We start from the raw sequence: 16,659 nt of genomic DNA on the forward strand, positions 1-16,659 counted from the left end.
TATAGAGGAAACATAGACTGTGGCGGTGTGTGATAGCGGACGGTGTCCTATAGAGGAAACATAGACTGTGGCGGTGTGTGATAGCGGACGGTGTCCTATAGAGGAAACACAGAATGTGGCGGTGTGTGATATCGGACGGTGTCCTATAGAGGAAACATAGACTGTGGCGGTGTGTGATAGCAGACGTTGGTGTCCTATAGAGGCAACATAGACTGTGGCGGTGTGTGATAGGGGACGGTGTTCTATAGAGGAAACATAGACTGTGGCGGTGTGTGATAGCGGACGGTGTTCTATAGAGGAAACATAGACTGTGGCGGTGTGTGATAGCGGACGGTGTTCTATAGAGGAAACATAGACTGTGGCGGTGCATCCAGACGATGAGTGATGGTCCACTATTGTCAGGAGGAGGGAACGTTATTATTCCGGAGGTGGAGAGAAGAAGACCACCTCTAGATATGATGGAGTAGGTCGGTGAAGGAGCTGACACTAGAAATCCGGAGCCATGGAGCTGGAGGAGTGAGGAGAGAGCGCCGTGTTATTCTCTCCCCTCCTCCTCCTATCTCTCATTCACACCCCACCCCCACTCCTGTCTCTTTAAGCCTCTCCCCCTTACTAGTCAGTGCTCGGGATTTCTCAGCCGGGTTCCATTTATTTCCTGTTCTATCGGAGTCACCTGGGAGCGGGGCATGGAGGAGTGCCGGGGGGGCCATGGACAGTAGAGGACGGCTCGTTCCCAGCTCGTAGTGACGGTCGGTGAGCTCGGTGTTGTTGCGGTCGGTGGTCTCGGCTGATCGGTGTGAAGCTCACTCATTGCCTGGCACCATCACTGAGCACAGGGAACATGACAGACGACAGCTCCGAGGTCCCCAGAGAGCTGCTGGGTAAGAGCGGGTTAATCCCGGCCTGCTGGGAGAGGGGGTGTTGAATGGAGTAACATGACAGCGGGCTGTGAGGGGTTAACGGGTGGGTGGGGCCACCAACCTGTCTGTGATTGACAAGAGGCGGGGGGGAGTTTATTTGGGATGAGGATCCAATGGTGAGTGCTGATCCAGGTGTCAGTTCTGTGATCACCCCCCAGACCAGGCTGCAGGGATCAGTTGCTGTATGATAGGGGGTGACATTACAGGGGATCATGTTTTATGACATCTGCACCATTCATTCACATCATACCTGCTGATCCTGCCATTAAGGTCCTTCACCAAGCATTTCCTGGCTGCCTCCCAAGTGTCCTCTTGTCATTTCACATGAATGAGAAAATCCAAGTTGTCATTTCTGCACATTACACATACAGGAGAGATCACAGGAGGGCATGCATGTGTGCAGGAAGTGACTGTGAAGAGGCTGCGGAAGATCAGCAGTAGTAGCTAGAAAAAGGGTGAAAATTAGGCTTTTTTTTTTTTTTTATTGGTTGAACTAAACGGACTTGTGTCTTTTTTCAACCAGACTATTTAACACTGTTGCATTGAATGTTTCAATGCAATAAAACACGGGTTGTGTAATCTAGTTTCTGTTGCTATCTAAGCATGTTTAAAAAAAAAAAAAAAGTATGTTGTCAATTATATATACAAATAATAATTAACATTAAAATATATAAATAATAATAAAAAAAGGCGCGCGTGTGTGTGTGTGTATATGTATGTATGTGTGTGTGTATATGTATATATATATATATATATATATATATATATATATATATATATATATAAAATCTCTCATTGGAAGCCCAATACAAGTCAATGGCAACACATATTACCTGCATTGTCAGCAGGCTAATTAACAATAAAAAAACACATCTCTATGCACCATCCTAGATCTAAATGTCCCTAATTGTTTATTGTAGGCGGTGCTTTATCAAACTATCACCCCGTTTAGGATTTAGATCTCATTTAAAACTCCAGGGAGGATAGTGTGTTTGTGTGTTTGTTTGTTTTTGTTTTTTTTTTTCTTCACAGCATTGCTTTAGTAGTAACAAATTAGCATTAAATTCTATACATGCAACTCTTGTGATCTGTGCAATGCCTGGCATCTCCCTGTAGGAGATATAGAGAGCCATCAGTATTGGAGGGAAGGCTGTAATATACTATGTTCAATCATGTAGCGGATTATGATACTCAAACTGCTGGGGCTAAATAAATCCTGAATAATAATATTTTTATAATTAAAAAAAAAAAAGTGTGTGTATAAAATAAATAAATATATATACATTTTAGTAAGACTATATTCTTTTGTAAATATCTGACCATGTTCCAGCTGATCAGTGAAGGTAGACATGAGCCGATGCTCAGCAGTTGTGATGTGAGGACACTTTCATGTTTACTAATGATAGTATCTGAGATCTGTCAATCCAGTGACATTGTTGTGGAATGCCCCTAAATCTGGACATCCTCTGCCTAGATGTTTTCAATCCATGCGTCGCTGAGTGTGCATCTTCCTAGTTTTTCATTTAAATAATTCTAATTTTTTCTATACCCAGTGCAGAAACCTGCCCAGGTATTTTTGCATGCCAGTGTGGTACCTGGTGCAGTTTATTCTGCAGTATTCCCACCAAGCTATATACGGACCTTGTACCGGAAATCCAGCAGATTATGATCAGCAGCTACACACATCGGACATCCCATGCTAATCAATATTTCATGTAATGAATGCAAATCACTATCAGCTGGTATAGCAGATTAGGCATGTGTTCCTATGGGCATGTTGTGTCTTTGTCTACATATGGTGTCTATATACTGTATAGGCACAGAAAATGTATTTTATGTCTGCTGCACGTCTCAGAATTCTCCATTCTACTCCAGCAGGGTGCTTTTACCATATTTTATTTTTTTATTAAAAATGATCTTCATGCATTAACAATGCATGCACTTCTATTTTTTATTACATTGTTATGTTTTTGCAACGGATACAAGGCAGGGACTAAAACTGAGTGCTTAATCAGTATGTAAGCTCCTTGGCAGAAATAAATGGCTGCAGTACTTTCCAAATTTTCTTTAGACCTATAGTGTTTAGGTAAAAAGGGGGAAAAAAAAATGTTACACATAAAATCATTTTATTTGAAAATCAGAAGAAGGCAGAACTGGTTCACTTTTTTTATTTTGTGCTTATTTAAAGCTGAAATAAAACATAACTGGGGGACCTCAGGGCTCTTGCCATAATGTAGACGTATGCGCACCTTATGGCAGACTTGCCTCACATGGCGTCCTTCTGCAGCGGTGAAACGTTTGTCACTGATGCTGCCATCTGCTCCCATCATCTTTTGCGTCCGAAGTTCTTGGCCTTATCCACTGGCCAGCCAAGAATAAAGCAACTTTCATGGATGTGCATAGGAGTTATTTTGTGCTGGCACTTACATCCGGGATGCTAAGATTGTACACTGGGCTGCATGTGTGGGGTGCTGCGCATGCGCAGACAGGCAGGTGGGTAACTTTAATGCAGAAGAAACAAAGCATGTCTCTTCTGCATTCAAATTCCTGCCTGTTTGCCCATTTTACATTTGTCTCTAAGGCCCCTTTCACACTGGGGCAGGAGGTGTGTCGGCGGTAAAGCAGCGCTTTACCGTAGTCTTAGCGGCGGCATTCAGCCGCTAGCGGGGCAGTTTTACCCCCGCTAGCGACCGAGAAAGGGTTAAAAACCACCGCAAAGCGCCTCTGTAGAGGCGCTTTGCCGGCAGTATTGCCGCGCTGCCCTATTGATTTCAACCGCTCCGAAGATGGTGCTAGCAGGACTTTTTTTCCCGTCTTGCCAGCGCACCGCTCCAGTGTGAAAGCCCTCGGGGCTTAAACACTGGAGACAAAGCAGCGGCTGTCTCAGGTCGGTTTGCAGGCGCTATTTTTAGTGCAATAGCGCCTGCAAACTGCCCCAGTGTGAAAGGAGTCTAACGTTCCACCTTTAGCGAAGCACACCTGAAAATACAAGCACAATGGTGACTGTAAAGCAATGTTTCTCAACTCCAGTCCTCAAGTACCCCCAACAGGTCATATTTTCAGTCCTTAGAGCCCATTCACACCGGGCCACCCATAGCGTCGGTGGTAAAACGCCACTATTTTTAGCGGCGTTTTACCGTCGGATTAGCAACGCATTTCGGCCGCTAGCGGGGTGCTTTTACACCCGCTATCGGCCGAGAAAGGGTTAAAACAGCTCGCAATGCGCCGCAATAGCGGCGTTTTGCCGGCGGTATCCCAGCGATGCCCCATTGATTTCATTGGGGAGCAGCAGTGGAGGAGCGGTAAACACACCGCTCCAAAGAAGCTGCTGGCAGGACTTTTCCTGACGTCCTGCCAGCGCAGCGTTCCGGTGTGAAAGCCCTCGGGCTTTCACACTGGAGACAATGCTGCAGCTGTTTAAAAGCAGATTGCAGGTGCTATTTTTAACGCTATAGCGCCTGCAAAACGCCCTCGGTGTGAAAGGGGTCTAACATTATTTTGCACAGGTGATTTGACAGGGTGGATCTGATTTAAATCACTAGTAAAAAGGCTTGATTTACATCATAATTTTTAAAGAGCTACTATCCTCTCTGACTCGCTGTTGACTCACCGACGGTCCCATTCACTTTAATGGGATGGCTGGTGATGCGGCAATGACCCAACAAGGTGAGGGACGTGGCGGCAGCAGGCGAGTGGACGCCCGCTAACAGGCGTTGTCATGGTGGATCTGAAATGACAGGTGGTCTTTAAATGTAAGGACTTATTCTTGCTGATAGTTTAGAATCTTTAATATTTGCAAACAAAATGAAGGTTTCCTATTTAGAATAATAAGCTGTCAGGTTCGTAAAACAGCGATATCAGAATCGATTCAATCATACAGTTTGTAGTGTACATAGATTTGCAAAACAATGGGATAAAGGAATATTCATGAACTTTGTTTTATCTCATGGTTACTGTCAAATTGTGTGAATGCATCAATGCAGTGCATGTTATCTCAGCTTGCAGAGCTTGGATTAATTGAATGGAAAAAAAAAACGCTAACGCTGAAAAACGCTAAGTGCTTTTGCAAAAAATGTTGAAAAACTCACTGCAAAGCTACTGACGTTTTTATGACGTTATTTTAACACCCAGTGTGCATGAGGTCTTAAAGGGACTTTTTTTTTTTTTTATTTATTTTTTCCAAATGACTTTTTTTTTTTTTTTTTTTTTTTTTTAATTGCATTTTACTTTAAATATAAGATCTGAGGTATTTTTGGCCCCAGATCTCATATTTAAGAGGACCTGTCATGCTTTTTTTTTTTTTTTCTATTACAAGAGATGTTTACATTCCTTGTAATAGGAATAAAAGTGACACAAATTTTTTTTTTTTCTTATTTATTTTTTACATTGTTCTGTTTACACCCATCCCGCTGAGCTCATGTGCAGAAGCGAATGCATATGTGAGTAGCGCCCGCATATGAAAACAGTGTTCAAACCACAGATGTGAGGTATCGCCGCGATTGTCAGAGCGAGAGCAATAATCCTAGCCCTCTGTAACTCAAAACATGCAACCCTTTAGATTTTTTAAATTTTTTTAAACGTCGCCTATGGAGATTTTTAAGGGTAAAAGTTTGTCGCCATTCCACGAGCGGGCACAATTTTGAAGCATGACATGTTGGGTATCAATTTACTCGGCATAATGTTATCTTTCATAATATAAAAAAAACGCTGCGCAAATATGGCGTGACAAAGTATTGCAACGACCATCATTTTATTCTCTAGGGCAGGGGTCTCCAAACTTTTCAAACAAAGGGCCAGTTTATTGTCCTTGAGACTTTGAGGGCCAGATTGTGGACAGTGGGGGCAGACAATGTCTGGGGCCCAGCACCAGTGGAAATAAATATGGACTCAAGGTTGGTGGTCAGTAGGAGAAGCAGTAGTGCCCCTATTAGTAGGAGGAATAGTATCCCAATATTGGTATCGGCAGAAGAAATAGTGCCCCCTTGTTGGTGTCAGTGGGAGGAATAGTGCCCCAAGGGCCAGATAAAGGCTAGCAAAGGGCCACATCTGGCCCTCGGGCCGCAGTTTGGAGACCCCTGCTCTAGGATGTTAGAAAAAAAATATATATAATGTTTGGGGGTTCTAGGTAATTTTCTAGCAAACAAACTGTTTTTAACTTGTAAACACCAAATCTCAGGGCTCAGTCCTTAGGTGGTTAAATAGGGACATGTGCATTTGTTTGGGTGCCTACCAGTGTGTTTTTGATGCATTTTTACTCCGTTTCAGTACAGTTCAGAAAAAATGCAGCATGGGTTTTTTTTTTTTTTTTTTTTGTTCTCCTGGAACTGGCTGCACTAGTGTGAACTATGCCATTGGAGTATGTATGTATGTATGTATGTATGTATGTATCTATCCTATCTATCTATATCAGTGTCATAAGTATAATACTATATCCCATACATATGTTTTTTTATTTATCTTGTAAAGAAATGCCGGTTCACTGCTTCCTTTTTACACCAATGTGAGAATAAGAATTCAAATTGAAGGTTAGAAAATTATACGGAAAATGTATATACGGGTGCAGCTCATAAATTTAGAATATAATCAAAAAGTTAATTTATTTCAGTAATTCAATTCAAAAAGTTATACTCATGTATTTTTATATAGATGCGTTACACCTAGAGTGATATATTTAGGCCCCTTTCACACTGTCGCTACTTAAGTCGTGCGATTGTGACACGATTTCAGGGATTGCCTGTGTAAACTTGAGGTCTATGGACCTCAGCTTGTATGAAAGTCGGACCAAAGTAGTACAGGGACTACTTTGAGGTCAGCACGACTTGAAGTCACAGATATGACTGGTTATCATTGGAAATCATGGGGAATGACTTGTCATGCGCCTTTGTAGTCTCAAGCCGCAGGACAAGTGGCAAAAGTGTGTCTTGGGGGTGCACCAAATTGAAAGTTTGGTGCCAAAACCAAAAATGCAGGATGCACTTAGCCAAAAATGACAGTTTTTAAAAAATATTTATATATTGTATTGTATTCGACTTTTTAATTGATATCATCAATTTAAATTAATATGAATTTATTTTTGGCCATTATTGGCACCTTTTTAGTGCAACAAAAAGCTCAAGAAAAATGCAGTCTGCAGTCTGGCCATCTCTTGTATCATGTCCACAGTCTCTTACTTAAACACACTGCTAATAGTATTAGCACAATTTCCGTTCGGTGCACCTCTAGCATACATGATACAGGATATGGTCAGAGAGTGCAGACCTGATACAAGAGATCAATGCAGCCTCACCCGTGCTCGTCAGATGCAGCCTCACCAGTGCCTGGATCAGAGCAGTGATCTCCCGCTGTGTCATGCAGCTGGATTTAGATTTCCCGGGCCGGGCGGCCGCAGTAACGAAGTCCCACCTCCTGTGATACGTCACACTGATTCAATGTCCTGGCATTGGATCAGTGTGCCGTCTATCACAGGAGGCAGGACATTGTTACTGCGGCCGCTTGGACAATTCAGCTCTATGACACAGGGAGATCGCCGCTCTGCGTGAGAAGGAGGGAGGACAGATGACACCCCTGCAATGTGTGGCACCCGGGGGGACCCCGTCCTCTTTTCGGTGCCATTATCGGCACTTTTTCTTTCAGTTCACAACTAGATATATTGCAAGCATTTTTCTTTTAATTTTGATGATTATGGCTTACAGCTAGTGAAAATCCAAAGTTCAGTATCTCAGAAAATTAGAATATTACATAAGAACAATTAAACGATTTTTAATACAGAAATGTTGGCTTACAGAAAAGTGTGTATGTACAGTATAGTATGCACTCAATACTTGGTCGGGGCTCCTTTTGCATGAATAACTGCATCAATGTGGCGTGGCGTGGAGGCGATCAACTTGTGGCACTGCTGAGGTGTTATGCAAGCCCAGGTTTATTTGATAGCAGCCTTCGCCTTGTCTGCATTGTTGAGTCTGGTGTCTCATCTTTCCCTTGACAATACCCCACAGATTCTCTATGGGGTTTAGGTAAGGTGTTTTTGCTGGCCAATCAAGCACAGTGATACCATCATTAAACCAGGTATTGGCACGTTTGGCAGTGTGGGCAGGTGCAAAGTCTTGCCGGAAAATGAAATCAGCATTTCCATAAATCTGGTCAGCAGAGGGAAGCATGAAGTGCTCTAGAATTTCCTGGTAGATGGCTGCGCTGACTTTGGGCTCGATAAAACACAGTGGACCAACACCAGCAGATGACATGGCTCCCCAAATCAAGGACTGTGGAAACGTCACAGTGGACCTCATGCAACTTGGATTCTGTGCCTCTCCACTTCCTTCAGATTCTGGGACCTCGGTTTCTAAATGAAATGTAAAATTGTCCAGTCCGTGATGATTTGGGGAGCCATGTCATCTGCTGGTGTTGGAACACTGTGTTACTGTCCAAGTACAATACCTGGTTTAACAATTATGGTATCGCTGTGCATGATTGGCCAGCAAACTCGCCTGACCTAAACCCCATAGAGAATCTGTGGAGTATTGTCAAGAGGAAGGTCAGAGACACCAGACCCAACATTGCAGGCGAGCTGAAGGCCACTAGAAAGGAACCTGGGCTTACATAACACCTCAGCAGTGCCACAGGCTGATCGCCTCTATGCCACATCGCATTGATGCGGCAAAAAGGAGCCCCGACCAAGTATTGAATGCATACTATACTGTACATACACACTTTTCTGTAAGCCAACATTTCTGTATGTACAGTATAGTATGCATTCAATACTTGGTCGGGGCTCCTTTTTGCCGCATCAATGCGATGTGGCATAGAGGCGATCAGCCTGTGGCACTGCTGAGGTGTTATGTAAGCCCAGGTTCCTTTCTAGTGGCCTTCAGCTCGCCTGCAATGTTGGGTCTGGTGTCTCTGACCTTCCTCTTGACAATACTCCACAGATTCTCTATGGGGTTTAGGTCAGGCGAGTTTGCTGGCCAATCATGCACAGCGATACCATAATTGTTAAACCAGGTATTGTACTTGGACAGTAACACAGTGTTCCAACACCAGCAGATGACATGGCTCCCCAAATCATCACGGACTGGACAATTTTACATTTCATTTAGAAACCGAGGTCCCAGAATCTGAAGGAAGTGGAGAGGCACAGAATCCAAGTTGCATGAGGTCCACTGTGACGTTTCCACAGTCCTTGATTTGGGGAGCCATGTCATCTGCTGGTGTTGGTCCACTGTGTTTTATCGAGCCCAAAGTCAGCGCAGCCATCTACCAGGAAATTCTAGAGCACTTCATGCTTCCCTCTGCTGACCAGCTTTATGGAAATGCTGATTTCATTTTCCGGCAGGACTTTGCACCTGCCCACACTGCCAAACGTGCCAATACCTGGTTTAATGATGGTATCACTGTGCTTGATTGGCCAGCAAAAACACCTTACCTAAACCCCATAGAGAATCTGTGGGGTATTGTCAAGGGAAAGATGAGACACCAGACCCAACAATTCAGACAAGGCGAAGGCTGCTATCAAATAAACCTGGGCTTGCATAACACCTCAGCAGTGCCACAAGTTGATCGCCTCCACGCCACGCCACATTGATGCAGTTATTCATGCAAAAGGAGCCCCGACCAAGTATTGAGTGCATACTATACTGTACATAGACATACTTTTCAGTATGCCAATATTTCTGTGATAAAGAACTTGGGGTTTTCACTAGCTGTAAGCCAAAATTGTCAAAATTTAAAAGCAAGAAATGCTTGAAATATATCACTCTGTGTGTAATGAATTTATACAATGAGTTTCACTTTTTGAATTGAATTACGGAAAAAAAATGAACTTTTTTTTTTTTATTTTTTAGATGCACCTGTATGTTCTAGTATATCATGCTGCCTTGAAATGTGAACCCACCACACCCTCTACGCATTTAGACCCCTTTCACACTGAGGCGCTTTTGCACTAAAAATAGCGCCTGAAAACTGCTTCCCATTCATTTCATTGGATGCTTTCACACTGGGGAGGTGCGCTAGCAAGGTGGTGCAAAAAGTCCTGCAAACAGCATCTTTGGGTCATGTTTGGAGCGCTTTAAAAAGCGCCTCAGAAACACCCCTGTCCATTTGAATGGAACACGCTTCAAAAGCGCTGCAAAATGTTTTTTTTTTTTAATTTTTTTTTTTTTTTGTAAAGGTCACATGACCTTAAAAGCGTGCCGCAAAAAACGCCTGAGGTTTTATGGCCAGTTTTTGAGTGCCTAAGTGCCGGTTCACACTATAGCGACGTGGGATCCGACTTGTCAGATTTCAAGTGGCCCCAAGTCGCTTGACATCAGAAAATTCCATTATAGTTAATGAGAGCCATCTTAATGAACACTACTGAAGTCGCTCCGACTTCAGAAAAGGTTTCTGTACTACTTCAAGGCGACTTCTAGGCGACTTGTACCCATGGATTTCAATGGAAGTCGCCTTGAAGTCGGATCCTCGTCTATAGTGAAGTGACTTAACAGGAAGAAGAAAATAATTTACCCAGGTACAACAATGATGTCACAAGAGCTGATTAGCTCTGATTGGCCACAGGCAAAGTCGCCTGTCCTGGAGGTGACTTGAGGTCACGTTGTAAGTCTCGCTGAAGTCGCCTCCAAGTTGCCTTGCAAAGTCGCGCTGTAAGTCGTGTTGCCCCTGTATGAACCAGCTGTCAGTGTGAAAGGGGTCTAATATATAAACCTAGAGTATCATAACATAAATAACCAGGGAGTTATTGCTCTGTGATTTTTCTCCTTTGTTCGTTTTTAGCTGCTTTTCTCCTGCCAGTAGAAAATTAATTTAAAAGAACCCCAGTGTGCAAGATACAAGGTATCTTCTGCACAAAAATAAATATCTTGTTACAATATAAGTTTAGTTCTGCTAACTCCAGGTGTACTACTGTATGTGTTTAATAACAGATGTGCCCACTGTCAGGACTGTACAAACTGTATAGAGCATCATTTTCATACAGTATACAGCTCTGTGTTGTGGTAGTGACGCAGGGACTTCTCATCCCGTTCTTTGAGCAACATTATGCTGGACTGATGGGGGCTCACAGAAAACTTTGTATCTTTTATGAATGAATACAGGGCTTCCTCTGGCTGAGGTGGAGCCATAGGCAGATGACATCACAAGCTCCACTTCAGCCTATTGGAGGAAGCCCTGTAGTCGTTTATAAATCACAAAACTTCCTATGAATGTCTGAGCAGCGTTCAGCCCAACTCCTTTTGGTTCTGGGAGCAAGGTGGTAGTAGTAAGTCTTCATTCCACTGCTGGAATACAGCACTGTAATCTGTACAGTATTTAGCTGAGGCTACAGACTGTTTTATACAGTGCTGACAGCTGATGAATCTATTAGTAAAGGAAATAGTGTGACCGGACCAGCGTGGCCCAAATAAACTATTTTAAAGTCTCTGAGTAAACCTGGATTTAGGCTCTTAATAAGAAGCCTGTACTGACAAGTGTAAAGGTTGCCTCTGCTGCACTACACTTCTGAAACAACTAGGTTTTCTGGCTGCCATGCTGATTGAACAACTCTTTCAGAGTAGCTGACCTGGGAAAAATATGCAGATTAGTGTTCTGACTTTTCTGACCTGTATATTGTTTCAATAACACTGTAAGCATTTAAAGCGATTGAATCAGCCTCTTTATTTGCCTTAGTGTTTCCTTTAGGGCCCGTTCACATGGGTCAGGTCTGTTGTGGTGTGTTTAACATAAACATATTGTGCAAGTAACAACATGAGCTGCGTTAAGGCAGGCCATTCACTTTACTGGGGTGCCTAATGCACCACAATGGCCCTAAAATCATACCCGCTGCATGCTATTTGTATAGAAGTGGCGGTGTGTTACTGTGCGCTGCAACACAGATGTGTTGTGGTGATCATTGGGACGCTATTCAAAATGTGATTGGGCCCCTAGAATACACCAACTACAATACCATGGTCATGACTGTGGACTTTTAAGAATATTTAGAGCAGTGGTTCTCAACCTGGGGGTCAAATGACAATTTGCCAGGGGTCACCAAATCTTGGGCTGTGTTTTTTTTTTTTTTTTTTTTTATAATCCCTTTTTTCTTTATTAAGACAAATTCCAACATACAACATAAAAATACAAATTGCACAATATATCTATATAAATCTTTTCATTAAAATACACCACACTAACCCCCCACCCAGAGAAAACACACCGGATCCTTGATCATGTCTTCTTCAAAAGAGGAGAAAAAAAAAGGGGGGGGGGGGGAAGGGGGGAAGCCCGCCCACTTGCCTACCCATAACCAAAACTCAATTTGTGCAAAACATTATTCAAAGTATAGGAAGGGGGCTTTACAGCTCCCTATTATGTGTGTCAAACAACCAACAATACAAAAAAAAAAAAAGTGTATAATTTCGAATTACTATTTTCGTGTCCTGTTATGTTTATTCTTTTGATTCACTATAATCTCACTCTATTTAATTTTTATACCTCTCCACCTTTCATTTCAATCTATAAATGGGATTGATTTAACCACTTGCCGTCCCCATTATAGCCGAAAGACGGCTACAGCGCGGACTTAATTTGACCGGAGGGCGTCCCTGGACGCCCTCCCGTGCTTGAGCAGCCTGCACGCCCCCTGCAGGGTGCACGTGGCGCGCTCTGTGATCAGCAAGTCTATGAGACTCGGCTGATCACAGATCTGAGTAAGGGGTCGATCCCGACCCTCTTACCACATGATCAGCTGTCAGCCAATGACAGCTGATTATGTGTCGTAAACCGAGCCGGTAATCGGCTATTTTTTCTCCTCGCGCTGGTAGTGTGAAGAGAAAAAAAAGCTGATCACTGGTGGCTGCGAGAGGGACATTGGTCCCGATCGTGGAGAGGCTTCTGTGCCCACCAGCGCCACCCATCAGTGCCCACAGTGCGTCATCACCAGTGCCGCCTACCAGTGCCTTGTTATCAGTGCCTATCGGTGTCTTATCAGTGCAGCCTCATCAGCGAATATCAATGAAGGAGAAAAATTACCCGTTTCCAAAATTTTATAACAAACGATGAAACATGGGTGTTTTAAATTTTTGTCTTTTTTGTTTGTTTAGCAAAATAAAAAAACCCCAGTGGTGATTAAATACCACCAAAAGAAAGCTCCATTTGTGTGAACAAAATGATAAAAATTTCATTTGAGTACAGTGTAGCATGACCGCACAATTGTCATTCAAAGTGTGACAGCGCTGAAAGCTGAAAATTTGGTCTGGGCAGGAGGGGGATTTAAGTGCCCAGTAAGCAAGTGGTTAATATGCATATGTGCTTGTAGCCTTAAGCCCTCGTCACACCAGTACGACTTCAGGCACGACATATGATTTACAAATCGTACCTAAAGTAGCATCTAATGTGTTTCTATGTCAGTGTCTTAAAGAGGATGTAGACTCAAAGGCATAATTTGTACCTAATAGGTAAGGCTTACCTATAGGTACTGTAAATATCTCCTAAGCAATGCATTGTTTAGGAGATATTTACATTACATGCAGCCGATTATGTCATCGGCACTTGCGCTCTGAAGGAACGGCCACCTGTGCCATTCCTTCAGATACCTGTGCTGTGAATGAAGGCTCACCCGCGCATTGCACGAGAGTGACAGCCATTGCGGCTGTGGCCTGTCACACAGCCGGAGTCAGCGGACCCGGAAGGAAGACCGGGTGAAGATGGACGCTGCCTCCAGCAATTACATTGCATTGCTGGAGGGCTTAGTTTTCAGGTAAGTTTCACATAATGTCACATTGTGCCTTTACCTTGCAGGTCCAAAAAAACCCCCCCCAAAAAAACAGCAGTTTATAACCACTTTTAGTCCTCATGCACACGGACGTTTTTACAGCTGCTTTTTTGAGCTTTTTTTGCAGCTTAAAAAGGCCTGTCTATGTTAGTCTATGGCTTCATACCCACCTAGGCGTTTTTGAGCTGCAAGTGGCATAGGCGTTTTTAAGCTGTAATAAAAACCCAGGACCAGTGGGTTCTGAGAGACGTTTTTCAGCTGTAAAAACGCTCTAACGCTGAAAAACGCTGAAAAACGCTGAAAAACGTCATTCACCAATGTTTTTTAGTGTTTTTGATCCATTGAAAAAAAAAAAAAAAAAAAAAAAAAAAATTTGAAAAAAAAAAAACGCTAAAAAACGCTATTGCAAAAACGCTGAAAAAAGTTAAAAAAAAAATCACTGCAAAGATACTGGCGTTTTCATAACGTTTTTTTTAACAGCCTGTGTGCATGAGGGCTAATAGAAACGATTTCGATGAGTACGATTTGAGAAGTAGTTCATGTATTACTTTTTCAGGACTTCAGAATGATTTCACTACCATAGGCTATAATGTAAATCTTGCAAATCATGACTGTGTCCTTTATCAGCACTACTTGAGCCTGAAAGAAGTGAAAGATTAACCTTTTTGTTTATAACGTCATTGTTTCTCTCTGTGACGTGGACAGTCCCTCTCATAAAGTAGCACTGAAGTCGTATCAAATCGTTACAAATATCACAGAAGTAGTGTTGAAATCGGACTTTAAATCGCACTACTTTTAAATTGTACCCAGTGTGAGCGCAGACTAAAAGCCTTTACAGATTATCGGTTTCGGGTTAACCATGAGTTATTGCTTTTGCTCCAACGTTCGCAGCGATACCTCATATGTGTAGCGCAGTCGCTCTTTATATACACGTGTGGGTACTACCTGTGCTTTTGCAAGTATGCGTGGGGGGGACATGCATGCTTTTTTGCTTCCCAAGACAGCTTGTACAAATGATTTGATTAAGACCCCAATTCACATTAGTGCAATCTCTCCTGTGTTTGCTGTCGTGCTCCCATGCATGACAATGGAAATCAGCATATTCCCTATGTTGCCTCTTTACATCAGTGCAACATGGTACAGTGCAATGTTTGAAAAGGTGCAGCTCTGCTTTTGGTGCATCAAAGTACATTTTTAGCCCCAAGTGTTTTGGTGCACTTTCGGCACAGTTTTTTTTGTGTGCAACAACCAATCTCATCCTCCTTTTTAATAAAGAAAAAACATTAAGGCACAAAAAAAAGCAATAAACGCACTGAAAAATGCATGTTTAAGCATTATTATATAGCGCCAACAGTTTACACAGCACATTAAAACATTAGTGTGCACCTAAGCTGTCCAGGTAATTTGGTGGTGTATAGATCATTTTTGGCAGATGTAACCTTCTGCAGGCATATGAGTATTGGCCTACCTGGTACATTAAAATGATTACAAACATTTTCTCTAGCCCCCACCATCCTTTCTCAGCCAGGGTTCTGGGGAACCCTAGGGTTCCTTCAGATATTGCTAGGGGTTCCTTGAGCATTGATGGATTGCTTTCCTGTCTGATGGTGCTCAGCATCAGCATCACTCAGCAGATCTACTGGAATGGGTCCAATGGATTTTCTTCTCCTGTTTCTCAGATAACTACTGACACCAGTTTACTGTCTGTAAGGGGAAGACTCTTCCCATTGACGCCAATGTAAGGAGCATTCTTACCACTGTCACCTATGTATTATGAGGGACCTACATTGACCACTATTGAAATGGACATTTTTTTTTCATGGACCACTATTGTAGGGGGCAATTTCCTCTCTGACCTCCAGTATAAGAGCGCATTCTTTCCACTGACCGCCAGTGCAAAGAAGCCGTTCCTTTACTGACCACCAGTTTGGTGTGGCTAATGTACCATGAGCTGTAGATACCATTTGTAGTATGGGTTCCCTGAGACCTGAATTCTTAATTTTTTGTTACTGTGAATTTAATAGCTCGTTGTTTCAAAAGACTTATCAAATTATTATTTGGAATGGGAGGGTCTGGTTGATTATTAATCAACTGATGCACTTTCTGTGTTCTAATAAAGAAAGCTGCAGGATCCTTGTGGAAGATCTCACCAAAAATATCGCTGGTGGTGCCAAAAATCTGGCTTGCAGTATATCTTAGTGTAGACTTCAGGGGAAATTGGTGAGCCAGTCACACAAACAGTAGGTGACATTTTTGAAGGCATTCTGTACACCAACTTTGTACAGAATACCTCCCAGGTTGCCATATTGAATTGAAGTTTACAGAGAATGACAACACTGCAGATCATAAAGAAAATTACATTAATACCATTAAATTAGAACTGCATGCAAATCCTAACTATACCTCATCCTCATCCCGATACTGTACCACCTCCATTCTAAGGCCTATTCTAACTACCCTGTAAAGGAAAGACGTCCATGCTTGCCTATTTTGAAGTTGCTCCAGTCTGGTCACATGATCTCTCCAGCAGCCAACTTCAGCAAAGAGGAGAGATCGCCAACAACTGCAGAGCCTGGGCGATGTAACCCATAGGCTTACTATGAGGCATCAATTGTCGGCTGGCCCTCTACCCTGAAGCCTGCACTGCGACCAGATCATAGGACCAGACCGGAGAGTGATCCAGGGTGCTTTTGTGTTACTCTGAAGCATAAATTGGGGTATATGGTGTCTATGTTAAAATTCTAGGTTGTAAAACACCCCAAGTACACACATTTTAAAACAAAATAATACAGTTAGGGCTTGTGTACACCAGATTGAGGTACATGCAGTCTGACTTTGTTGCCTCTGTGGGAACGCCTGTCTGTTTGATGTAAATTATAATTGATGCATACCTGGCAATGGTGATTAAAAAAAAAAAAATCAGCCTTTCATGCTTCTGCTTTTTATATTTTGGCAGATTTTCAAAAGTAAATTTGGTTTACTGGCATTCATTTAACCACC

At 42.7% G+C, this 16,659-nt stretch overlaps 1 protein-coding gene across 2 annotated transcripts in view; it reads left to right on the forward strand.

The window, feature by feature from the left end:
- Positions 1–564: 564 nt before the first annotated feature.
- The window catches only part of CARMIL1 (capping protein regulator and myosin 1 linker 1), a 475,715-nt gene continuing 459,620 nt past the window's right edge, over positions 565–16,659 (forward strand). Inside the window, exon 1 of one of the 2 annotated variants that reach the window (XM_073631176.1) lies at positions 565–881. In XM_073631176.1, coding sequence (XP_073487277.1) covers positions 842–881 — 40 coding nt within the window. In that variant the 5' untranslated portion in view covers positions 565–841. The remainder of the gene's footprint in view (positions 882–16,659) is intronic. The other variant, XM_073631177.1, reaches the window with a different exon arrangement.

Source organism: Aquarana catesbeiana, linkage group LG05 (assembly GCF_042186555.1).
Source record: "Aquarana catesbeiana isolate 2022-GZ linkage group LG05, ASM4218655v1, whole genome shotgun sequence".
Lineage (NCBI taxonomy): Eukaryota > Metazoa > Chordata > Amphibia > Anura > Ranidae > Aquarana > Aquarana catesbeiana.